Here is a 26,047-nt window from a genome sequence, read left to right as displayed (position 1 = left end):
AAAGAGGGGAATAGGTCCCTTATTAAGAATTGGAGACCAATTACACTTCTAAATGTCTCTTATAAGATTTTAGCTAAGTTGTTGGCTAGGAGATTGGAGGGTATCCTTTTGAAGATGGTGAATCCCACCTAAACAAGCTTTGTGAAAAGGAGGTACATTTTGGAAAACTTGCTATCATGTTGGGAGGCAATGAACTGGGAAAAGGAGTCTGATCAATTGGCATCTATGCTATTGATAGACTTTGAGAAAGCCTATGATAGGATTGAGTGGAGTTTCATATTCATGATGATCGAGGGGCTGGGATTTCCTAGGCAATATTGTTTAATGGTTAAGACATTGATGAAGGATACTAAGGCAATGTGGAAGTCAATGGGTGCAGATCTGAATGCTTTGATCTTCCCAAGTCTATTTGGCGGGGGTGCTCACTGGCACCTTCCATCTTGGTCATTGCTGCAAATGCACTACACTACCTTTTGAGAGATAACTTCCTATCTCCTAGGGTAAAGGTGTTACATTGCCTAATCAGGAAGAGTTATCCAATATTCAGTTTGCAAATGACACTACCATTTTGGTTAAATTGGATGAAGATAACCTTTCAAGCTTCAGCCCTTATGAAGAAATTGGACATTTTTGGTGAGGCTTTAGGGAGTAGAGTTTCCTTGCCTAAATCTACTATGTCTTTTTGGGACAAGACACCCCACTCCCATTGGTTTAGCAAGTATCCCTTAATGTGGGGAGGTCCAAACCATCAAGTGAGATATCTAGGCATTCCTTTGCCCTATGCCCTAACCTCAAAGATTTGTGGTGTTGGATTAAAGAGAAGATTAAGAAAATGGAATAAACAATACTTATCAAATGGCAGGAAGGATACAGGTGTGCCAGAAGATTGCATCGTCCTACAATATATACTATACCTCTGCCTGGCTCTTTAATAACTATCAGTTTAATTATATCTAGAAGTTAATAAGGGAATTTTTATGGTCGGATGGTAAAGGAATCAGGAAGAAGCATGTTGTAAAATGGAAACGGTGCACTATGAGAAAAGAAAAGGAGGTCTTGGTCTAAAAGACTTGAGGCTACAGGGAATTTCACTTGCAGTAAAATGGATCTTTACAACCTTCAATGGAATGAACCTTGGAAGATCCTAGTTAGACACAACATCTCAAAGTCTATTCCTAAACAAAGTCCAAGTTGGAAGTCCCTTCCATTTAGTGACTTGGTGGTTGTTGGTCACTTTCTTGTCGAACCAGCTAGGTCTGTTGTTTTTAAATCTATCTGGAAAGCTTGGGAAAATGTTAGACATTTGGTTAACAATAACAAAGTTGTTATTGAGGATAATAAGATTTGTGGAGAAAGGTCTATTTGGTGGAACTTGCTGCATAGTAGTAAGCCTCCAACCCTGCTTCAAGGGTGCTCAGCCAAGAGCTGAGCCAATAAAGGGATTGAGAAATTCAATGATATTTTGAAGGAAGGGCACCTAGTTTCTTGGATTGAAATCTGTTCCAATTACGATATCCCCCAATCACATTGGAGGACATATTTTGTGCTTGGGGAGGCATGTGCCTCTCTCCTCCTCCCTAAAACTTGTGTTAATTTTGTTGATAGATTTACCATGTTTAGATGGCTAGATGGGTCTCCCTTGCCCTGTGTTAAAGCTAAAATTGTTTATAGCTAGCTTCCTGATTCCGAGGATATCCTTACCCATCTTAATTCCTGTTGGTCTGTTAATCTGGATACCCCCAGTTGGCAAAAAACTCTTGTGAACTTGTGGGCCAGACTTGTGGAACCAAAAAAAAGGTGTTTCCTGTGGCGCCTTCTATTGCATAGGCTACCTCTTGTGTGCCTGAAGTCAGACTTCAACTTCTTCCGGTCAACACAGAATAGAATGTTGAGTATCCTATCCTCTCTTGAATAAGGAAATCCCTAATGCTGTTTTAGATGATCAAAGGGGACAACCTCAAGGTTCCAAATGTCAGGTCTTGACTGCGGGATAACTCAGCGATTTGATGTGTTTTGTTGGTAACACAAGGGGTTTACGTTTACAACAAGCTCGCTAGCATCGAAAGATGTTGCGATTCCCAGACTACTGAAAAATAAAAGGAAAAAGAAGGGTTGAGGAATCCTAAGTACAGTGATGGTAACAACTGGTGCTATGGGTACACAAATTTCCATTAACCAATTCTTGTTTCGCCAAAGACACCCTCACAACTCAACAAGAACAATGCAAGCTCCAAAGGATAAATGGATTTTCAAACTATGGGGATTCATCCAGGCACCCAGTTCTGGCATAGCCTGAGACAAATACCCATAGTTGAACTAAGCACAGTTTTGGGTTCAAACTAACCATACACGGTGACCTACAGTCAACAAGTCCCCAATGGTATGAACTAGAAACCTCATCACATACCCTCACACTTCGCCATTAAGATCACTGAACTCTAACTAACCAACTGAAAGGAAACCATGCAAACAAAAGAAAACAAAATAACAAACACCATATTTCAATGTTCATATATTGATTCCAACTGCCATTACAACAATTTCTTACATCGGTCCTATTCTACTCCTAATTTGCAAACTGCATCTAGCTTCTAAAATCTAACTCCTAAAAATTCTAACTACCTAGAAACTCTAGAATCTAACCCTTTACAATGAGAGAAGCACTGCCTTTTATAGATTTTATGATTCCGATCAATGGCCAGGATTAACTGCATCCAATGGTTGCAATCTGCCTTCTAGAAGCTTGGCATCTTTAGCCCATTCTTAGTAATAAAAATTGTCCTCCCAACCACCTTCTCAGCTACATACAACTATTTGGCATCGATTTGGTCAATCAGGTAGCTGAGGAATAATTGACCTGTGACCCTTTGTTTTAAATGCATTAAACGGAGCCCACGGGTAGTCATTTTACAATAAGGCAAAAATTCAGTTTTTACAAGCAAAATGACTTTCTGGAATTTTTCTGCTATGTAATTTTTGAATGTGCATGCTTGCAACATTCTGAGAGTAATCACCAGCCTTTAATCTCGAAACAACATTGCTTTGATAGTTTTGTGTTGCGGTTGTATTCTTCGTCTAGTTGAATTGATGATCACCATGCTTATGCTTCGCCTCCACTTTCCAACTTGATCGCAATTGCATCTTCAATTTGCGCTTCAGGTTTCCTCTAAATTCCTTGTAGTGGCATCGATCTACAAAAGCGAAATCAAATTGAATCAATCACCTTGAAAATTTAAAGTAATTTTGACAAAAATGTGCATTCATTATGAAAAATGTGTTTTCAAGGCGATGGTGGGATTCGAAAATGAAAAATGTTTGCTTTTAAAACAATTTGAATCCCCTTCTACCTTCGCCCTTGGCTTAACTTAGGTGCTTGGGAAAATCTCAGCCTCACAAGGCAAAATGTGCAAAATCCGTCGCTTTTAGAACGTCCCCCCTTCTTTACTTTATTTTCATCCCTTGGCCGATTCAAAGAAAGGGGTGAAACTCAGCTTTTTTAGGCGAAATGTGAGACACGACATAAAGTGATTTTCGCCTAAAATGCCCCTTTCAATTTTTTTGCCCCTTTACCTTTCACTCATTTGGGAACTAAGGGAGAAATTCGGGCTTGCAAGGGAGAATGTGCAAATTTAACTTTAAAAATATCTCCTTGCAATTTCACTTCAGCCCTATGTTGAAGAAAACTCGGCTTTGCAAGCCAAATTGTGAGTTTGAATGCCTTTTATTTTTACTTGATTTCGCCCCCTTAGATTTTTAGCATTCAACTTGGTGAGTTGGTGAGGGGAGAATTTCAGCTTCTTTAGGGAAATTGTGAAAGGTCAACTCCCTCTTTTCTTCTTTTTTGCCATTTAAACTTAAATCGTTGCACTCTAAAGGGGGAATTTCGGCTATTAGAAGGGCGATGTTAAAAATGATTGAAAGGACACAATAATAAGTCTCAAAAAAAATACCAAAATTTTGCCTTGCTTTGACATTTTAAAGGGCTTTGTTTGGTGATCGAAAGGCAATGGAGACTTTATTAACGACCAAGACTATTTCTCGTTGGCCCTTTCATTAGGTCTTTTATCAGCCAAAACATCATTCAAAGCCAAGTTTCATCGACTTTAAAAAATCGCCAAAGTTTTTGCCAGCACACTTTTGGGGATTTGTTAGCGATTTTAGAGGGTTTGCAAAAATGGTTTAGCAAATGTGAGAGGAAATCGCAACTTGCACACAGAAGAAAAGGGTTTGAACTTCCCTTATTTTCGCATTGGCATTTTTCGTTTGAAAATTTTGGCCTTTTCTTGGCAATTTCAAGGCATGATATGAAAATTGTGATTTATACTTTGGGATTATATCGACACTGGAGACTTTCCGCAATGACAAGAGGTGCTATACGAAAATCGCGATATGAAAACGGCCATAAGAATCACGATTTTCGACAGATATAGGAGCGATTCTCTTTGGTATTTGATAGGGTTTTCCTCAGCAATGATAGTAGGCCACAATCAAAGGTGATAAGGAAAAGATTTCATTCTTGTTGAACAAATGCCAAAATTTCACTCCCCTTTCTTGTTTCGACGCTTCAAGCACTTTTCACGGGGATTTCTCAGCTTTAGTAGAGGATTTGGAAGGTCGAGGTTGGACACCTCTCTCCCCTATCGGGTAGATTGTAGGAGGGGATCCTTGTCAAAAGGACAGGGATGTTGGACGGGGATGTGGTGCAATACGCACAACACTACCTATTCATAAACTTGATGGTGACCACAATATTTGTTCTTTTTGCAGATTGCCAGAAACATTGAAGCATATATTCTTTGACTGTTTTTTTCCTAGAGGTCTGGAATATTTTTGGGATTGTTGTCAATTCTAATGTCTGTCACTAGTTGGGAGATCGTAGTGGGCTATGCGTCAAAACTAATGAAAGATTCTAATGTCTTTTGGAATGTTCTCTGTGTTGAAATTCTTTGATTAATTTGGAAGTTTAGGAACAATGATATTTTTAGTGGCAAGGAAAAAGTGCTTACTAAGTCTCTTAGGAGACTCGTAACCCATGATGTTGTTTGTTAGGTAACTGTGGTGTTGAGGCTATCAAAGGACATGTTTAAGAAACAGTTACAGGATGGCACGATCAAGCTTTTCACCTAGGAAATCTCTCATGGATTTACATGGGCAAGGCAAACAGTGGAAAGATCCCCCTTTGAAATAGCTCTATCTAACTTCATGGCTGATCTGGGAGAGAAAAGAAAGAGAGGCCAAGGCACAAGGTGGTGAGATAAAGGCTGCAGCAGCATTTCTAGCGATTCTCGTGGCAGTAGCAGTTGAGGTCTTGGTGGCAGAAAGGATCATTGTAAGGGGCTGTTGTCTCGGGGAGACCAGTATGCTTCTGGGGTTGTAAGTCCCTTGTTATTCTCAGCAGGTGGAAGTTGTGGTGACGGACATATGTTTATTGCCAAGCTACAGATGTGTTAGAACTGGACGAAAAACTTATATAGGGGGAAGCAGAGTACCCCGACCGTTCACGAGAGAACGTATCTACATTGTGCTTTACTTTCCCACAGGTGAAGGTTCATGGTGGAGAAATCCAAGGAGGACCAAAACCGCATTCCAGCAAGCAAAGGTGTTCAGAGCGATTGCAGAGCAGAGGTGAAGTAGGAGCAGCAGCAGAGTAGCAGAGTGACTTGGAGTCCCTGTTTAGGGAGAGGGCTTGGGTCTTGTACTGGGTAAGTCGTCGCAGGCTCACGAGAGAGTCAGTGGTGCGCCAGGTTGAGTTCCAAAGGAGACAGGGTCTTTGTGGATCAGGAGTTTACGTGAGAAGCTACAGCCAGGGGCGAGGTGTAGTGGTGTTTGTACCGGTGTTTCAAGAGTGGACGTTGATCTAGGGGCGGGAACTTGTAATCGGGTGCTGGGGAAGTACTCAGGGTAGTGACCAACGACATAGTTAGAATTGTTTGTAGACCGGGCTAGGGGCCATTCTTCAGATCAATAAAGATATCTTATTGCCCCAACATTGTGTTATTGTGTAAGAATTCCGCTGTGCAAGTTTGTACGTGTTGTGCAAGTGTGTGTGTGCAGGTTTTGGAGCTTGGGAGTGCTTACAGGCGTAGTCCGAGTTCTTGGAAGTGCTTGGATCTCACAGACAAGTACCTAAAAGATCGTCGGTGCCGCACGAGAAAACCTAGCCTCGTGACAGTTGGTATCAGAGCACAAGGTTTTGATACCCCAAGCTAGCACACTAAAAGGGAGTTCAGTTTACAGCAGTCATGCCGAAGTCAAGAGCGGGGGATTCTAACAGAGAGTCAGAGGGGGAGCAGGGCTCACCCCATATTCATGTCACTGAGAGGTCCAAGACAAAAGAGCGACTTCTTGAAGTGAGAAACCGTTTGGAGGCTTTGGAAGAGATGGAGTTGCCGGTGCGCGCAGAGGCCGCCAAGGTAAGACTGGACGTTGCTGAAGGTGAGATCAAGGATCTCCAGGTCCTGTATGGACATGAACAGCAAGAACGAGTTAGACTCGAAGAGGAGTTGAAGAAGGCTCTTCAGGAGATCGAGTTTGTCAAGAGTTGTGTTTCTCAAGCAGGGATTACCAAGGGTGCAAGAGTGACAACACCTGAAAAGTATGAGGGTGATTGAGATGACAAGATCACGGAGAATTTCTTCTTTGACATGGGTAGGTACCTGAAATCCACGAGGGGATTAACGGACGAAGAAAAGGTGGAGACGGCCACAGGATTCCTCACTGGAGCAGCAAAGCTTTGGTGGAGGACCAGACTTCAGGACATGGAGGCTGGTAGGTCGGTAGTCAAGGTAGACACATGGGATGAGTTGCGGGACGCACTCAAGGAGCAGTTCAAGCCAGAGAATGCAGGTTGGACCTCCTTCAAATAGCTTTCAGACCTGAAGCAAACAGGCAAGATCCGAGATTATATCAAAGCTTTCCGGGTCCTTATGTTGGAATTTCCAAATATGGATCAAGATTTCAAGTTGTACCACTTCTTGAAGGGTCTGGCACCGTGGGCTCAGAACGAGCTACAGAAGCTGAAGGTTCCAAATGTCGAGGAGGCCATTTCAATCGCGGATCGATTGATTGACTACAAGGATTTGCCGAAGGCACCGAGTGCATCGGGTGGATCCTATCCGCCGAAGAAAGACAAGAAGCAGTTCCAACCCAAGGACGATGGAAAGTCTAAGGGAAAGGGGGACTCTTCTAGCAACAAACAGAGCGGGACAGGAAAGTCCTCATCTGGTAAAGGTTCCAGCAAAGGTTCGAGAGACGCTGAGTCAAAGACTGGCAAGAGAGGGCGTGGGTGTTTCATCTGTGGAGGCTCAGATCATTGGGCGAGAGAATGTCCGCAGCGATAGAGGTTGAACTCTACACAGATGTCAGCAGAACAGGATGGTCAGATTGCAACAATGGGTGTGATCCAACGTTTGGGTGCAGTCAATGCCATCGAGCAGCCTAGGGCAATGGCTGTCGAACCTGAGAACCGTAATAAGTTGTGTTACGTGGAGGCCCAGTTGAGTGGGAAGTACACAGTGGCTATGGTGGATACAGGAGCTACTCACAACTTTATCTCAGCCGGGAGAGCTAGAGATCTGGGGTTGAAGGTGCAAGCGGATGCATGCTCTTTCAAGGCGGTGAATTCCCCGTTCAAAAAGATACATGGTATTGTCCGGGACATACCACTGAAAGTCGGCTCGTGGCAGGGTCGCATGGATCTGACAGTGATCGAAATGGATGATTTCGAGTTGATTTTGGGTCAAGAGTTTTTGAAGATCGGCAAGGTTGCGATGATACCTCACCTGGATTCGTTGGTGTTTTTAGATCCGAAGCAAACATGCTTGGTGAAGATGACAGAGAGGCGACAGTCTGGGAAGGCTTCAATGATTTCAGCATTGGGAATGAAAAAAGGCGGCCAAGAAGCATGGTAAGGAACTGATGTTTTTGGCAACGCTACTTGGAGGTTGGGATGAACTTGAAGATGTGCAGGAGACACCCATTCCACCTGAAGTAGAGGAAGTCATTCTGGAGTTTGAGGACACTATGCCAATCAAGCTACCCGCTCAACTCCCAGAGAGGAGAACTGTAGATCACAAGATTGAATTGGTACCAGGGGCGAAGCCACCAGCACAGGCTCCGTACAAGTTATTTGGTCCCGAGATGGTAGAACTGAAGAGGCAGTTGGAGGAGCTGCTTGAGGCGGGTTACATCAAGCCATCCCGTTCTCCGTATGGGGCGCCCGTGTTGTTCCAAAAGAAGAAAGATGGAACATTGAGGTTATGTATCGACTTCAGGGCCCTGAACAAGTTGACCATCAAAAATAAGTATCCCCTTCCTCTTATTGCTGATTGTTTCGACCGATTGTCTGGAGCAAAGGTCTTCAGTAAGCTTGATGTTAAGCAGGGCTACTATCAAGTGAGGATTGCAGCGGGAGACGAGGAGAAGGTTGCATGTGTGACCAGGTATGGGTCATACGAGTTCATGGTGATGCCGTTTGGGCTATGCAATGCACCCGCAACATTTTGTACACTCATGAACGATGTGTTCCGACCTCTGTTGGATAAATCTGTGGTGGTGTATCTGGACGATCTACTAGTCTACAGTAAGAACATGGAGGAGCACAAGCAACACTTGGCAGAAGTATTCAGTTGCTCCGGGAGAACAAACTTTTTGTCAAGAAGGAGAAATGTGCGTTTGCTCAGGAAGAGGTGCACTTCTTGGGGCATATCATTGGAAAAGGTTTCATTCGTCTAGATCCAAAGAAACTAAGAGCAATCCGGGATTGGGAACCCTTGCAAAATATTCATGAAGTGAGGTCGTTTCTTGGTTTGGCGAATTACTACAGGAGGTTTGTTGAAGGGTTTTCTAGGTGTGCTACGCCCTTAACAGAACTTCTAAAGAAGGACCGAAAGTGGAAGTGGTCAGACAAGTGTCAGACGGCCTTTGAGACACTCAAAGAGAGACTCACGTCGGCGCCAATGTTGGCATTGCCTGATTTCACGAGGCCATTCAAGGTTCAAAGCGATGCTTCAAACTTTGCAGTCGGAGGGGTGTTGATGCAGGATGGACATCCAGTGGCTTATGAGTCAAGAAAGTTGCAGGATAGGGAGAGGAATTACCCTGCCCATGAGAAGGAGATGACCGGGATCATTCATTGTCTTCGGACTTGGAGGCACTATCTCTTGGGAACGCGGTTTGTGGCGAAGACAGACAATGTTTCCTCAACATATTTTAAGACTCAGGCGAAGCTCACTCCAGAGCAAGCCAGGTGGCAAGAGTTCTTAGCAGGGTTTGATTTTGAGATTCTCTACAACCCAGGAAAGAAGAATGTTGTAGCGGATGCTCTAAGAAGGAAGGGACAGTTAGCTGCTATTGAAGGGGACCAGGAGGCACGGCCCGGGGCTAGCCGAGTGGAACTATCTAGCGAGGTGTTGGAGTCTATCAAGGAGGGGTACTTGATGGATCTTCAGGCGGCAGAGCTGTACAAACAGGCTAAGGAGGGTAGGACTCGGAAGTTCAGCATCAAGGATGGGTTGTTGTTGTTCACCCAGGATCGAGTTTACCTTCCGAAGTGGAAGAATGTGAGGACGGAAGTTCTCAACGAATGTCATGATAGTCTGTGGGTAGGCCATCCAGGACAGAAGAGAACCCTTGCATTGGTTGAGAGAGGCTTCTACTGGCAGAACATGAGGAAAGATGTGGATGAGTATGTCAAGAGCTGTCTCATATGTCAACAGGATAAGGCGGTAACTAAATCTCCAGGAGGTTTGTTGCAGCCCTTACCCGTGCCAGTAAGACCGTGGGCAAGCGTGAGTATGGATTTCATTACAGGGTTGCCAGAAGTGGACGGGTACAGTAGTATCATGGTCGTGGTTGACAGGTTCTCGAAGTATGCTATTTTTGTACCGTGCAAGGCACCGTGCAGAGCCGAGGACGTTGCCGACTACTTTTTCAGGAATGTTGTGAAGTATTGGGGTGTTCCGTTGAGTATCATTAGTGATAGGGATGCCCGCTTTACCAGCAATTTCTGGAAGGAGATGTTCAAGCTAATAGGGACAAAATTGCTCATGTCGACGAGTCATCACCCGGAGACAGATGGACAGACCGAAAGGATTAATGGGGTCCTAGAGGACTATCTGAGGCACTTTGTTTGGTCGGACCAATCCAACTGGCCAAAGTTGTTAGACCCAGCAAAGTTTAGCTACAATATGCAGAAGAGTGCATCGAGTCAGTATTCACCTTTTGAATTGGCTACAGGTCAGCGGCCACCGACTCCTCATACTGTTTTGAGTGGATATGTCGGGGACTGTCCGGATGCAAAAGATAGGTTGAAGGAGTGGCAAGATCGAGTGGATCATGCGAGGCATAACTTGGTCAAGGCCGCGGAAAGAATGAAGCATTATGCAGACTCAGGGAGGAGCAATGTGGAGTTCATAGTTGGTGACAAGGTCTTTCTCAGGATGGACCCAGTTCAGTTTAAGACACCCAAGGGGTTGAGTGCATTACTTGGTCGCAAGTTTGACGGACCATTCACAATCACAAGGCGGATTGGGAAAGTTGCATACAAGCTGAAGTTACCGATGCATCTTAGAGTCCACAGTGTTTTCCATGTCAACCAACTCCGTCCGTATCATCATGATAAAGAGGACAACAGCAGGAACATACCAACCCAAGGACCAGCATTTGTCAAGGACAGGCTGGGACTAGATGTGGAGGAAGTGATCGCTGTAAAGGAGCGAGGATTTGGAAACAGGAAGTGGAAGGAGTTCTTAGTTCATTGGCAGGGCCAGTCCCGAGAAGAGGCGACTTGGGAGAAGGCTGAGAACCTCTGGAAATATGAAGCCAAGGTTTTCGAGTTCTTGGAGAGGAACTCCAGCCTCCCCTTCTAAGTGTAAACAAAGTTGGGGGCCTCTGCAGCATAAGTCTGGGACTGTGTTGCCAGCGTCGAGGACGTCGCCTATTTTAAGTGGGGGAGGATGTAAGGGGCTGCTGTCTCGGGGAGACCAATATGCTTCTGGGGTTGTAAGTCCCTTGTTATTCTCAGCAGGTGGAAGTTGTGGTGACGGACATATGTTTATTGCCAAGCTACAGATGTGTGAGAACTGGACGAAAAACTTATATAGGGGGAAGCAGAGTAACCCGACCGTTCACGAGAGAACATATCTACATTGTGCTTTACTTTCCCACAGGCGAAGGTTCATGGTGGAGAAATCCAAGGAGGACCAAAACAGCATTCCAGCAAGCAAAGGTGTTCAGAGCGATTGCAAAGCAGAGGTGAAGTAGGGGCAGCAGCAGAGTAGCAGAGTGACTTGGAGTCCCCGTTCAGGGAGGGGGCCTGGGTCTTGTACTGGGTAAGTCGTCGCGGGCTCACGAGAGAGTCAGTGGTGCGCCAGCTTGAGTTCCAAAGGAGATAGGGTCTTTGTGGATCAAGAGTTTACGTGAGAAGCTACAGCCAGGGGCGAGGTGCAGTGGTGTTTGTACCGGTGTTTCAAGAGTGGACGTTGATCCAGGGGCGGGAACTTGTAATCGGGTGCTGGGGAAGTACTCGGGGTAGTGACCAACGACATAGTTGGAATTGTTTGTAGACCGGGCTAGGGGCCATTCTTCAGATCAATAAAGCTATCTTATTGCCCCAACATTGTGTTATTGTGTAAGAATTCCGCTGTGCAAGTTTGTACGTGTTGTGCAAGTGTGTGTGTGCAGGTTCTGGAGCTTGGGAGTGCTTACAGGCGTAGTCCAAGTTCTTGGAAGTGCTTGGATCTCATAGACAAGTACCTAAAAGATCGTCGGTGCCGCACGGGAAAACCTAGCCCCGTGACAATCATAATCCCCAACGACTAGGGAAAGGTGCAGAAATGGAAGGGCCATTAGGATGGATGGCATGGTTTGATGTCACAATGGATAATTTGCAAATCTGATATACAATGGAGATTACAGTTTGATTTATTTTGACAGGTGGCTCATATAAACTGTTGCATAATGTAATTATGTAGGTTTTTGCCATATATTGTAATTAAGTAAGCTATTTCAGATATCTGCCAAATAATCTCAGTTAGGACAGTTTGTAATACAATGAGCAACTGATTGATGTATCCATTTGTAATTGCATTATACTTGATAGAAAAAAAAAATTGCCTTTTGGAGGATCTAAAATAAATTATTAAATGAGTTTTCCCTTTATAACATCCAATTAGCCTACAGAAAAGCTAAGATAGGCTAAGGGTCTTTTGCCGGCCTATGTTTAATAACGGGACATAATAAATTCGTACAGTGCTCATGAAAACATTCAAAAGATGCCAAAGCTACGTATTAAATCATTACATAAAGGTTATAATGTCATATTATACCACCTAGGAAAAATCCCAAAGAATAAATTAAAATATTATAACCCATTATAGGAAAATATCTCAAAGATCATGTTGATGTGTGTTTTATGCACATAACATTTCAGAATAAAATAACAAAGTAATTTACCCTCTCTTGAACAAAATCACCTTAGATGCTAAGGGTAAGATCAACTAAAATGATTCCAAGGTTTCTACATGTCAGGTCTTGACGAGTGGGTAACTCAATGGTCGATGTGAATTGTTGTGCTCACTTGGGGACTTACACAAATGTTCGGATTATCTTCTTTGATCATGAAATATGCGGAATAGGTATGCTGACCACTTAGGATTTAGCAATGTAGTTTTGGACTTAATTCTTACTAAAAAAAAAGGCAAAAGGAATAGGGTTCAGGAAATCTATTCTAAGCCTAAGAATGTAGGGAATGATGAACAAATTTAGTGGAATCAAACTAGGCAGGGTCTCACAAACAGGTATTGACACAAGCTTAGTGCAATCGTCTAAGGTATACTCAAGGATTTTCAAACTATTACCATCAAACATTGACACCATCCAAGTTGATGCTTGTCAAGGGACGCATAATAGTTGAAGTTAAGCTCACTCAAATTTCCAGTCAACCACACAAGGCACACTTACCAACGGCAAGAGACTAGTGGTATGGATTAAGGATTCCACATAAATACATTCAACAAATATTTCACTCAATCTAATAAACATGAAAACAAATTATAATCTAACTTGGAGGAATTGAAAACTATGAATGCAAAGACAACATTTGAAGAGCGAAATCACCAATAATTGAACAATGATTTAGATTCAAATAGCTACAGCTTATACCAACAATTCTACAAAACTCTCTCTTACAAATGAGAGACAATGAGGTATATATAGAGTCTCATACAAAATGGATGGCCAATATTAAAACTAAATCAAGGGCCAAGATCATGCCAACAAAACCCTAGAATTGCACTAATTAGGGTTTACATGAAAAATGGTGCCACCAACATATGGCCCAATAGAAAGATACCTAGTCAACAAATAGGGAATCTTTTAGAAGATTTCTCCCTGCATCTCTCTCTCTCCTAGCATAATCCAAGAATCTAGCCAATACAGAATCTAACTCCATAGAAATGCTAGGTAAGGTATCTTGCTGCAAATCAATCACGTCCAATGAATCTAAGCAAGCGTCCAAAGTGTTCTCCCAATCTGGCATGAGCTTCTACAAACTATAAACATGAATAAACAAAGAGACCAAATCATCCATCTAACTCTTCTTCAAAGAGTCTAACTGAAAAAAATACATTAGTTTCATCTTGTCTCTTAATTTGGCCAAGTGTAAACCACTAGCATCACTAACATCAACACCCAATAATTCCTCAATTGAGGCAAGGATCTTCATCTGAATATCCTGAATTGATCCTTCCATCTCTGTACAACTCAACTGGGCGTTCTCATAAGTTGATTTCTTCACGGCCAATGAACAATACCAGCCATGGAAATCGTATCTATCTCCATTGTGCACAATGTTCTCACTAATCAACGTGGACTTGGGAATTTTCTTCAAAGCTCTGAGGCGTGGAATAGTCTTCTCCTGGATAGGCCGGAATTCTTCCCAAACTCCCTCCAAATATTGGATTATAAACACAAGCCCTATTGTCCTATCATACGCCTGGACAAATTGAGTAAGGAAATCATCTGCCTATTTTCTTGCACTTTTGCTCCACCTCTGAGAGTGTATGTCTCGTTGCCTCGTAGTGTGAATGTAGTCCATGATCAACCGCAACAGGGGAAATAAGGGTGGGATTCTCACACCTTATCCCCCCAATATACTCTCTAAGTCTGATATTCTCTTCTTTGTACTTCTCCTTCTCTTCAATTTCTCTACCCAACCTTGTGTTGATCGCCCTAAGGTTATCACCAACCTCCTGAAACTCATGCTCTCTTGTAGTATGGCCAAGGGCAACTAAGTAATCTGGAAATCCATAGGAGTAGCAATGTCCGCCGTCACACCTCCAATAGGAACAGCCACCTGTGCAATCCGCATTCCTGTCTCATCTCTAGCTATGTGCGACAAAAATCTCAGTTCTCTTGGGTTCTTTTTCCTTATTGCTCCTAGCTAGGTAGTCATCAATGTTATCAATAGGTTGTACCTCTATCATCTTCTTACTCTTTCCATACTTTTCATCAGCCAATCAGGAATAGCAGATATCTCCATACCATCATCGAGACATATCTCGATCAAGTCCTCTCAATGCCGAGATAACATCATCATCATCATCATCATCATCATCAGGATTACTCCTGATCAAATCATATCACTCATTTCCCAAACTAACCTCCAGAAGGACGGTAGGGGATCCCAGCTGATCATCATTCTCATTTGGTGGAGCAGATGTCACTATGGCATGTAAATCCTGAATATTCTCTGGTAGTATCACTGTGTTGGAACATTGTTGGGTCTCCTTATTATGTTATGTTATTTCAACTTCCTTAATTGATGACACACTAAGAGGAGGTGAAGGAATTATGATCTTTTGCTTCTTCTTCTTCTTCTTGACCTCCTCAATCTTCTTCCTTCTGGCCTTGACTCCTCCTGGCGTGTTTTTCCTTCTCTTGAAAGCTTGACTCTCTTCATTTGCATGAATCCTGACATCACTGATAGTCCTCAGACCATCCTCGGAAGTAGATTCTGTTGGCTTCATCTTTTCATAAGTGAAGGAAACACCCATATCAATTAACTTATTCATCTGAATATCCACCCATGCACGGGAGAAACTCAAGACCTCTCTATCAATATCTTTAAATCTATCTCTTCTGATTCTAACCAATTAGGCAATAAGATCGCCTTCTTCATTTCATTTTCATATTGTGGATGCGTATGATCTTTGTCATCTAACACCTGATCAGGAATGAGGAAAAGTCCACACTTTCTCATAAAATCCACTGACATGCTAGACCACATCCGTCTCTTCATTGCCTGCTCATCCATCAGGTTGGCCCAATAATCTTCTATGTTTGTCTTGTGGATGAACTTCTCTCACCTGATCCTTCCAACTTTCTTATCTGGATCAAATCTTTCTCTTTTCTTGAAGGTTGCAAATCGATAGAACGCAAGCTCCTCACTCACAGTGTTGGCGGCTAAGGCAGACTGGCAAACCTCCAACGTCTTCCCAACTGAAATAGGGAATGTCATGCATGTCTTGTGCTTCTCTTTCTGAATGGAATCAAATTCTAGAAGTTGTCTTACCACTTCCAACAAGGTCATTCTGTCGGAAGGATAACTAGGAAGCTTGTAGGGTTCAAATTGAAACCCATGAATCCTAAGGTACGTGAAAGTGGGAAACTGAATATACCACGATCCATATTTCTCTATTAGCTCTGTTGCCTCCTTGGACAACCTCCTATGGATTCCGCCTTGCAGCATCCACGTGATGTACATTGTGAATACATTATTCACTCTCTTATAAACTTCAATTCTATACATGTTCAGTTGGGGATAGCACTCATAACTCCTAAATTGTCTTTGCCCATTTCCGACTTCACATCTGCATATCAATCCTTTGTATGTAACAAATCGTGCAAGCAAGTATATCAAATAGGAAGTCATGGCGAATGACTTGGACCGTTTTACATTCCTCAGCTGAAAGTCCAGATTGTCACTTATGATTCTAGCGGGATTTATCAACGTCCCTCTAAGACAATCCTGGATGAAATAGAACATTCATCCATCGTATATTGCACCCTGCAGCATCCCCATCACTCGGTTAAGTAGAAATACTAAGTCACTATATTCCTCTTTGAAGTCTGTGCACATGAGTGTCTTGAGAGCCTTGGAATGATGAAGCCTAGGCTCAATCATCCACTCTTTATTCACCACATTTTTACACGCATCCATCTTCTTTGTGTATCGATCTTCATATTCGTCCTTAGTTACCTCCATGTCTGCTCCACGTGGAATTCCAAACACTTCAGCAATCGCATCCTCAACAAGGTAGGCAATGACAACGCCCTTAGGAGTCTTGATCATTCGCAAGCGAGGATCATAACATCGTGCACACTCCAAGATAAGCTCACTGCACTGTATGGACTGTGGGAATCCAGCGGCTTGAAAAATACCACTCTTCATAATGTTTACATATGCTGGGGAAGGAATCTGATTTCCAACTCCGAACATCCGTTGTCGCATCAGGTTCAGGTTCAGGAAATGCATGTTTGTATCCGTAATCTCTTTCCATCTGGATGACATCTTGGTTTTTGGATAGAATCCAGTCTCCACAATCCTTTTTTGTTCTCTCCTTTCCTTAAGTCCAGACTTCAACATCGCACCTGTACGAAGCTTGAAGTTAGAACTTAAGAAAAAAAATACAATATTCTCAATAAAATTCTCGACTTCTTAATGATTTAGACTAATTAGGGTATGGAAATCAGGAAAGTGGTCCACACTCTAGGTAGATTTTAACAATTTAAATTCGAAATGTGACAAGATTAGGGTATGAAACCCTCATGAAATCAACACCTCCTTATACTTACAAATTTTGTGCAAATTATAGTGGAAAGGAGTATACCGGATCAAGAGTGACTAAGGAAAGGTGTGAAAGATAGTGTTTTCACACAAAATTATGTCTGAGGACACCTTCCAAAGTCAACAATGGAGGTCAACAAAGTCTGAAGACAACCTGCAACTGTACAAATTAACCTTTCAAAACAAGTTGCAATCACCTAAATGTGCATAAATTTGATTTAGAACAACTTAGACAATGAAAGCAAATCAAATCTGGGGAAAAGGGTATGGCTGGTAAGAGTTAAATTTTCTGAGGAAAAGCAGCCATGGCGAAGTTGCAAACCTGTAACAGCCCTCAAATGGTCAAGTGATTGACTGAAAATGACTTGAAAATTCTCCCAAAGGTAAATCGTTAAGTTTAGAGTTGGCTGGCAATGAAAGTTTAAGTCTGAAAATAGATGGACAGTCATCAATGGAGGTCACCCCTGGTGTAACAATGGCGTCAAAGTTCAGATCTGAGAAATGACAGCAAGTAAGGAGCAATGGGAGTATCAAGCATGCAAGGAATCCATCAAAATATGTCACAAAACACTTGCCAAATAAAAATCGTATTTTCCCAACTATGGCGTCACCTTCAAATCTGGAAAATGTCTTCAATCTGCATACAATCTGCCAACAATGGTCTGAGAACAAGTGAGCAACGTGATATCAAGGAAAATCTTTAAAGTTTGGAGTCAAAACCCCATCACAACAAATCGCCCCTTCACCAAAACACTTCATCCAAAATCACCAATAAGAGAGAAAATCGCCCCTGCATGAAAACACCTGGCAAACTTAATAATAAAATAATGTTGGACTTCTCTCTTTAAACTTGCTTCATCACCAACTTTCACCACACAAGCAATGTAGGATAAAACACGTGTTCTTATACTTCCTTTGGTGAAACCGGTTTGCTTCTAGAAGGTTGAAAACATTAAATGCTTATTGCAAATCATTTAATTGTTTTTTAAATTTATTAAATAATCGTTGCTTTATTAAAAAACAATTAAAACAAGGCTCTCTTTAATTAAAATATTGCAATTTAAATCAAAATTTGAGCCACTTAGGAAAATCGATCCAAGTAGGGAAAATTGATCCAAGTATGGTCAAAATTTCCCAACAAAATCCATCAAAATGCACACAAAATGGGGCTAGGGGAAAATTGACCTTAGTCTGGATGAAAATCCAGACTCAAAATTCACTTCATTGACTCAAACTACCCCTTGGTGGAAAATCGACCTCAGTCTGGATGAAAATCCAGACTTAAAATCATTAAAAATGCTCTCAGTGGAAAATCACCTTTAGTCTGGACTGAGAGTCTGCACAAAAATCCTCAAAACTCGTCATAAAAGACCTTGTGGAAAATCGACCCAGGTGTGGAATCAAGACAAATGTCATCCGCAATCCTATCCATACTCCCTAGTGGAAAAACATGGGTACTTGTTGTCGGCATAAATTGCCTATTGTTATGTTTGATAATATTTGTTATCCGACAAGGTATTAATTAATTGTATTGAGTGGGTTGTCAGTCTCGAGTAGTTATGTGTCGGTTGGTTGATGGTTGTGTACCTCTCGGCAACTGTCGGGTCCTATAAATACGTCATGTATTGTCAAGGAAGGGGGACGGTATTGTTCTCTGTAATGATTGCATGTGCGAATAAAGATATATTTTACTGTCGTGTCTGGTATGCATGGTCATGTACATTACTATTTTCTATATTTAATTTACCAGTTGTACCAATAAACATTTTGGCGCCATTGCCTTAAAAGAAATCGGATCAGCCTTGAGTGATTCATGTCCGTAGATCCCATCAAAGGTGAGAAGAGGCCACAGGGTGGTCAAGACCAAGCGATTAGGTGATCCGCCAACCCTCGGCTGGAGGGAGCACAGAGACGAGTTGAAGCCTAGAAGTACTCAGGGTGTTGGGACACTTGAGGTGGATGTGTAGAGGACGCGCGTGTGTCTAAGAGTGCAAGGAAAGCACCGGAACATAGCGGTCGGAACAGTTCACTCAGGTTCGACACACCTGGATGTACTCAAAGTGTTGGGGACACTAAAGGTGGATGTGTCAAAGACGCCAGCGTGGCTAAGTGAAAGGAAAGCACCGGAACGTAGCGGTCGAAACAGTCCACCCAGGTCCGGCACACAAGGCGAATACATACGTACCTTTCAAGTGAAAACAATGTTGAACACCCAGGAGAAGCAGAAACAGCCGAAGTTCACGGGAGACAGGTTGAAGGACCCGGTACAGCATTGTAAAACATGCATAACCATTTGGGAGGAAAATGACCAAGATGACAGGGACTACTAGCTGGAGGCATTTCCCGCCACCCTTCGGGGGATCGCCATTGACTAGTACACAGACCTCGACGCCCAGCTCAAGACGAGATGGAGTGATCAAAAGAAGGCGTTCCAAGAGGAATCCAAACTCTTGAGGGATGATATGAGATCGTGGCCGAAATCTATAATACTAAGCGAGGGAAAAATGAGAGTGTACGCGCATACAACCGTAGGCTCAAAGAACTGTCGAACAAGATAGAGAACCAGCCAACCGACGGGTTGAAGAAGAGGTGGTTCTCGGAGGGATTGATACCCTCACTGTGCAACAAGATGAAAGTAGTGCCTCCGTCCTTCTACGTCGATGCTTACAATCGGGCAATGGACATCGAGAGTGAAAACAAAACCTCTTCCCGAGAGAAGAGGAAGATCGACGATGATGAGAGCACTGAAGGTAGCAGTGACAAAGAATCCAAAACTGTACGAGCCCTTCAACGGGATATGTTAGGGGCACACGAAAGGTAATTGTCCTAGAAATATGTTTTGTGAAATTTCCCAAGTACTTGGGCATTCAATCAAGGAGTGCTCGTACAATTTGAAAATGAGAAGTACACAAGTACTCTTCACACATGGAGAGTCCAGCACATCGAAATCACAGAATGTATCGCCAAGTGGTTATGGAAATCAACGAGGACGAAACCAAATACAGTACAACTCCACAGGATGTCCTATCATACAATGTCGATAATGCAGTGAATGGCGACACTTTGCGAGAGACTACCATAACAAGAAAGGCAACATACAATTATTGTGCAAATGGTGTGGACCAGGTGACCATGAAGACACCAACTGCCCGAATCAAAAGGGTATTAATATGCTTATTATGTTGGATGTGGAGGAACAAGAGGACACAGTTTTAGCAATCACAAGAGCACAAACAAAGAAGGCAATGTATTCAAACTCTGGTACGGAAAAGGAACAAGCCGAAGTAGAACAAGTGTTGGCGAAGGAACGAGTAACTTCCAATGGAACTGCAAGTATGTCATTGCGAGAGTTAGAGAAGAACATAGTTCGGCAAGTGCTACAAACAACCGTACCCATCAAGGTGGCAGACCTTCTTCAAACTATGTCGCAACTGAGAATGGCAATTGCCAATACAGTCAGTGACGACATAGTCATCTAGAAACAATGTAAGCCACACGAGGAGGAACTGACGAGAAAACCATCTCCCGAAGGAAATGAGTCCAGTGATCCAATGTTGCTGACGGTGAGCATTGGGAGGAAGTCGGCAGTCATCGAGATGGAAATAATGGGGAAAAAGTTGACAAACACCATTGTCGATGGAGGTTCGGGAGTAAACGTACTACCAGAAGACACATGGAAATGTGTGGGGAAGCCGAATCTTTGGCCGCCAAACTTCCACTTGGTAGGTGTCGACCAACACGGCATCCAGCCGTTGGGAACATTGATGACACAAAAAGTAATGATTGGGACACAAAAAAATTTCTTGGACTTTGTAGTCATCCGATTACAAAAGAAGGCGTACGATGCACTCCTCGGGAGGGGATGGTTGGTTACTGCCAAGGCGAATCATAACTGGAAGCGAAACACACTCTCGATCGAGAGTGACAGGAGGAAGCACGTCATTGACTTGAGGAACCAGGCGGTGAGTGAAGAACTGGCACCCTCGGACTCTGAGTCTGAGAGTGGAGAGTTAGGTATGGACGGAGGGAGGAAAGGCATGAAACCCAACAATGAAGCAGTGCTCGAAGTGGAAGATTGCTTTGAGGATGAGACGAGTTCTCTTAATGGATTATTTCACTGGCAGATGGAGGATTATGAAGTCTTCCACCCCGACTATAACATGCTACAGATTGGTGAAATTGAGGAAGTGCAAAGTCCAACAGGCTTGAAGAAATTGTATGGGGTTAGGCCGTATGAGAAGGAGAAAAAAAGTTGCAAGAATAATGAAGCACATCATCTGTATGCTATAGGGGGGTTGTATGAGAGAAGGTTGTACAAGTTGAAAGCACATCATCCGTACAACAAATCCATACGGAATTTGGAAGCACACCATTTACCTCAAAAGGATTCGTACGCCCTGCGGAATACTACCCAAACAAGGAGTAAAGACTTGGGGTCAAAATAGTTCTGTACCACAAATCCATACAGAGTTGAAATTCAGAAAAGCCACACAAACAAATCGTACATTGGCAGGGTCCAGGGTTGGACGAAGGGAATAAGGCTCAACCCGTATGAAGGAGTCCGTACGGAAGGAGACACAAAGGCAAATAAAGACCAAGACGACATCACATCAAACTGCCAGGAGGAAATTACAACCATACGAACATCAAACTGCCAGGAGGGAATCACTGTACGAACATCAAACCGCCACGAGGGATCACCACCGTACAGACATCAAACTGCCACGAGGGAATTACCACCATACGACCACCTTCTCCTTGCCACGTACATCACCTCAAAACCGTACTTCCAACTGTATGACATAATTGTGGAATAATCATACGGACTTCACGACGGTCATTGCTTTGCATTGTACGACTTTCAACTCATTCCGTACGGCATGGCAAGTTCATTCATCTCGTACAGTATCGCAAGTGCATTCCTTCCGTACAGCACCTAGTGCATCATTCCCTACTACCAATGCACATTTTGAAGTTCCAAGGAGTTATTGCCATACATCAATTCTGTCACGTACAGGCAGATCATATTGCCCACACCATACTACGGAGGATACTTCATCTCATACGGACAAAGCCTATTGTCAACAACGTAAGACCAAAGCATTTCTTTCGCATCGTACAACAGTGGTTGCATCCTGTACGGGAGCACCAATCAGCCGTACATCATCAACCTCAGCCTGCGTGTGGAGTTCTCATCGTGTCATATATGGTACAATCCTCTCAATGCCATCGATCCGTACAGCAAAGTGGTTTCTTCACAACATGTTGCAGAGGTTGGTTAAAGCTCTTTTTTTGCTTCATCAGCATTGTTTTTGGCGTCTTAAAAAACATGAAAATCATGTGCGACATGGAGTTCCGTGTGGTTTTGAAGGTTGCTACCCCGGGACCCTGCGAGGGGCGTTGCCCGTTGACCCTGCTGGGGGCGCTGCCCCCAAGCCCCCATTTGATTTGGCGGGTACACTACAAGTTGGGGTTGTCCAGTCGAAGTCACTGTCTGTTGTTTGTCTTCCCGAATATACTTGATGTTTGCTTGTCGTTTGGCAGATGACTTTTTATTTTGGGGGGACAATGTTGTAGGCATAAATTGCCTATTGTTATGTTTGATAATATTTGTTATCCGACAAGGTATTAACTAATTGTATTGAGTGGGTTGTTAGTCTCGGATAGTTATGTGTCGGTTGGTTGATGGTTGTGTACCTCTCGGCAACCATTGGGTCCTTTAAATATGTCGTGTACTGTCAAGGAACGGGGACAATATTGTGGGATCTATTGTAATCCTTGGCCGACCATCTCTGGTCTTCTTCTTTGTAATGATTGCATGTGCGAATAAAGATATATTTTACTGTCGTGTCTGGTATGCATTGTCATGTACATTATTATTTTCTATATTTAATTTACTAGTTGTACCAATAAACAGTAGTCAGGATAAATCCTGACACTCAGTCAAAATTTAATGCTTCCAGGGGAAAAATGACCCTAAGCAAGTATGGATTTCAAGGAAAATCCATGTTCAGTTTGGATTCTGAGTGGGGAAAACCATGGGTAGTCAGGAATATGAGGGGAAAAGTACCTCTACTATAGAATTTTGACCTTTTAACCCTTAGAATATGGATTTTCATCTGGAAAATGATGATTTTTCCACTCAAAATCACTAGGAAACTTTGAAACTCAAAAAAATTCAATTGGACTTAGGTAAATTCATCAAAAATTAGAGCGTAACACAAGGAAATTTATCGGGATAAAGTGCGAAAACAACTTGAATAACTCCCTAAGAGTGAGAAAACAACTCCAAAAGGTCTAAAAACACCTTAGCACTTAAAATCACTAAGGAGGATATTTGAAAAAACACGTTAACGCTCCAAAGGGTCAACACTTGGACAAAACTAGGATCATTAAAAATCTCAATTCTACGTGCTTGATCCTATAACTCCAAAAACGCTAAACAACACTAGGCATGATCAAAACTTCGAGACTCGGGCACGGGAGACACAAAATTGCCCACTAAGCAGCCAAAACCCTAACCTAACAACGCAGAAAGCAGGAAACGAGGGGGTCCCCGTTAGCAATGGGGCGATGTGTGAAAAGGTCACAACAGATCCACAACCCTTTCAAGATCAGTAGACAGCTGAGTATCAATAGATTCTAGCAACACATTGGGATGTTGATCTTGAAGAAGTTAAGCAAACTGATGAGAAGGTGTAATCGGGATTTGTTAAGCTTCTATTGAACAAACCACTGCATCACTCAGAGGTAACAAAATAGCTTTTTTTGATATTGACAACCCAAATGAGTCATTAGTTGTATTTTGAAGTTTGAGACTTCGAGCTTAAACTTTCAACTTTAAAACTTTAATATTGCAATTGGAATCAAAAAAATTATTGCCATTATACAATATAATTCTGTTATACTGCTGTCACGATTAATTTTATTTCCATTATAGTTATAATCATACAGCTGTCATGATATATTGAAATATTTAAAAAATTTAAATTTATTGCTGCTATTATAACGTTGTTATACTGCTGTCAATTAAATCTCCCTCCCTCTCTCTCTCCCTCTCTCTCTCCCTCCCTCCCTCTTTGTATTACCATCCCCCGCCACACCTGAAAATTGGTGCTCAGACAGCTGTCCCCAAAACATATCCCATCGTACTCATCCATGAAATGCCATAGAACGCAGAAAATTCATGATTAGCTGGCAGTATGAATCTTTTAAATAAGTCTCCTCCTCCAACATGACTGGTGTGAACATTCAATTCTCTACCAAAATTCAATTTCATTACTTCTCTGTGGCACACCAAATTACCTTGGGTGCCCAGTATCAGAATATTTTAATTAATTTATTATTTTATATAAAATAAAAAATTAAAGCCAAATTTTGCAGGGTTTGTTAATTCTTATCTGCTTTCCAGATAGTAGGCAAATTTAAAATCGAATTCCAACAAGGAAACTTAGGTAATAACTAGCTATTTTCCCACTAGTTACATCAACCAGGACTTAACCAAATCAGCTGGAGATAGCAGCAACTTTCATACAGATTCAGCTATTTTTGTCCTCATGCTTACCTATGTTAGTATTAGTTATAGCCTCTCCTGCACTAAGGATGTATAGATAATTCAATTATGACTAACAATGAATGCAATTCAATTTAATCTTTGCACCATTAATTATGCAAGTGATGGTTCTGCATTGATTCAAAAATAAACCTTCACACAACATAAAGAAAAATTATTCTTTAGAAATAATGAAATATGATAAATATAATAATACTATTTAAGCCTCTGCAACTTTGATTATTAAAGTTATGGTTTTGTTCTAAATACAAATACATTCGTGTATAGGATAGCTTAGTGCAACTTTATTGATAACTTGCACTAGGTCAAACAAAAATGGCAATCATTACAGTAATAAGCATAAACAAAGTCAGAATTATTTTATATTTTTCTGGGTATTTCAAGGAATATGCAAACTCATACATACCTCATTTGAAGGTACGTTTAAACATTCTCTAAGTGCTGGATTCTCCAATTTCTGAAGTAGTACACCCAGACAAGGAAACCCTACAAATGAAATGCACCAAATGAATATCAGGCCAAGGTCCTAATATGACCCAGAATCTAAAAGTAAACAACCTTACAAGCAACTTGAACGGTACTTAGCTTAAATTTTTACAACTATGAAATGAAGCAAACTACATCCACATTTAATATCACGTGGAGGATGGCAAATCTACAATCGCCTATAATATAATCTTGCTAGTTGCTTGGCATTATAAAAACGCATGAAGCAACATCAAATAAGTAAAATGTACAGGATATTTGAGGACACCAAAAGAAGATGCCAAACAGAAAACTACAACTTGAAATAAAATTAATCAAAAAAATACCAGAAAGGAATTGGCAGCAGGAATTGGCAGCAAAGCTGGGCCAATAATAGTCTATATGCAAGGAGTGTTATTCCATCCAAATCTAAGAAGAATGTTATTTCTCACTGACGGGCACCTTCCAAAGTTACAACTTTAAGGACAAACAAATACCATGAAAGGTCATGGGTGAAGCAGTCATGTATAAAGCAGTGTTTCTCCAAATTTCTAGGGGCCATGGGGATGTGGGGACAGATTTCTAATTATACAAACTTTTTCCCAAAATTTACAGTAGATATGTATGTATCTATAGAACATAAATTTATAAAAACATTCTTCAAAACATGCATAGTACTGAATTTAGGGGAACATATAACTGATTTCCTTCATGTGTGTGTATGTATATGAAGGGAATCAGTGATAAATTCCCTAAATTCAGTAATATGAAGATTTTTCAAGAATATTTTTATAAATTTATGTTGGATAAATACATAAAAACATATATACATATAAATACATGCATATATACATGTATACACGTACATATTCATCCACATATATACATATGCCATGGGGATGTGGAGACAGATTTCTAAGGAAAAAAATTTCCAAAATATATAGTAGAAATATATAAAGATGTTGAACATAAATTTATGAGAACATTCTTCAACATGCATATTACTTAATTTAGAGAATGTATGTATATGTGTAATTATATGTATATAAATATATGAAGGACGTCAGTAATATGTTCCCTAAATTCAGTAATATGCATGCTTTTTAAGAATATTTGTATAAATTTATGTTCAAAACATACATACATAATATACATATATACAC

The 26,047-nt window shown here is 41.8% G+C and overlaps 1 protein-coding gene across 2 annotated transcripts in view; it reads right to left on the bottom strand.

Moving 5' to 3' along the window:
* The window catches only part of LOC131077079 (protease Do-like 2, chloroplastic), a 206,490-nt gene that overhangs the window by 40,500 nt on the left and 139,943 nt on the right, over positions 1–26,047 (bottom strand). For both annotated transcript variants that reach the window (XM_058014496.2, XM_058014497.2), the window contains exon 12: positions 24,826–24,905. In XM_058014496.2, the coding sequence (XP_057870479.2) occupies positions 24,826–24,905 (80 nt within the window). The remainder of the gene's footprint in view (positions 1–24,825; positions 24,906–26,047) is intronic.

Source organism: Cryptomeria japonica, chromosome 9 (assembly GCF_030272615.1).
Source record: "Cryptomeria japonica chromosome 9, Sugi_1.0, whole genome shotgun sequence".
Classification (NCBI taxonomy): Eukaryota; Viridiplantae; Streptophyta; class Pinopsida; order Cupressales; family Cupressaceae; genus Cryptomeria; species Cryptomeria japonica.
This window is presented reverse-complemented; position numbering and strand designations above follow the sequence as displayed.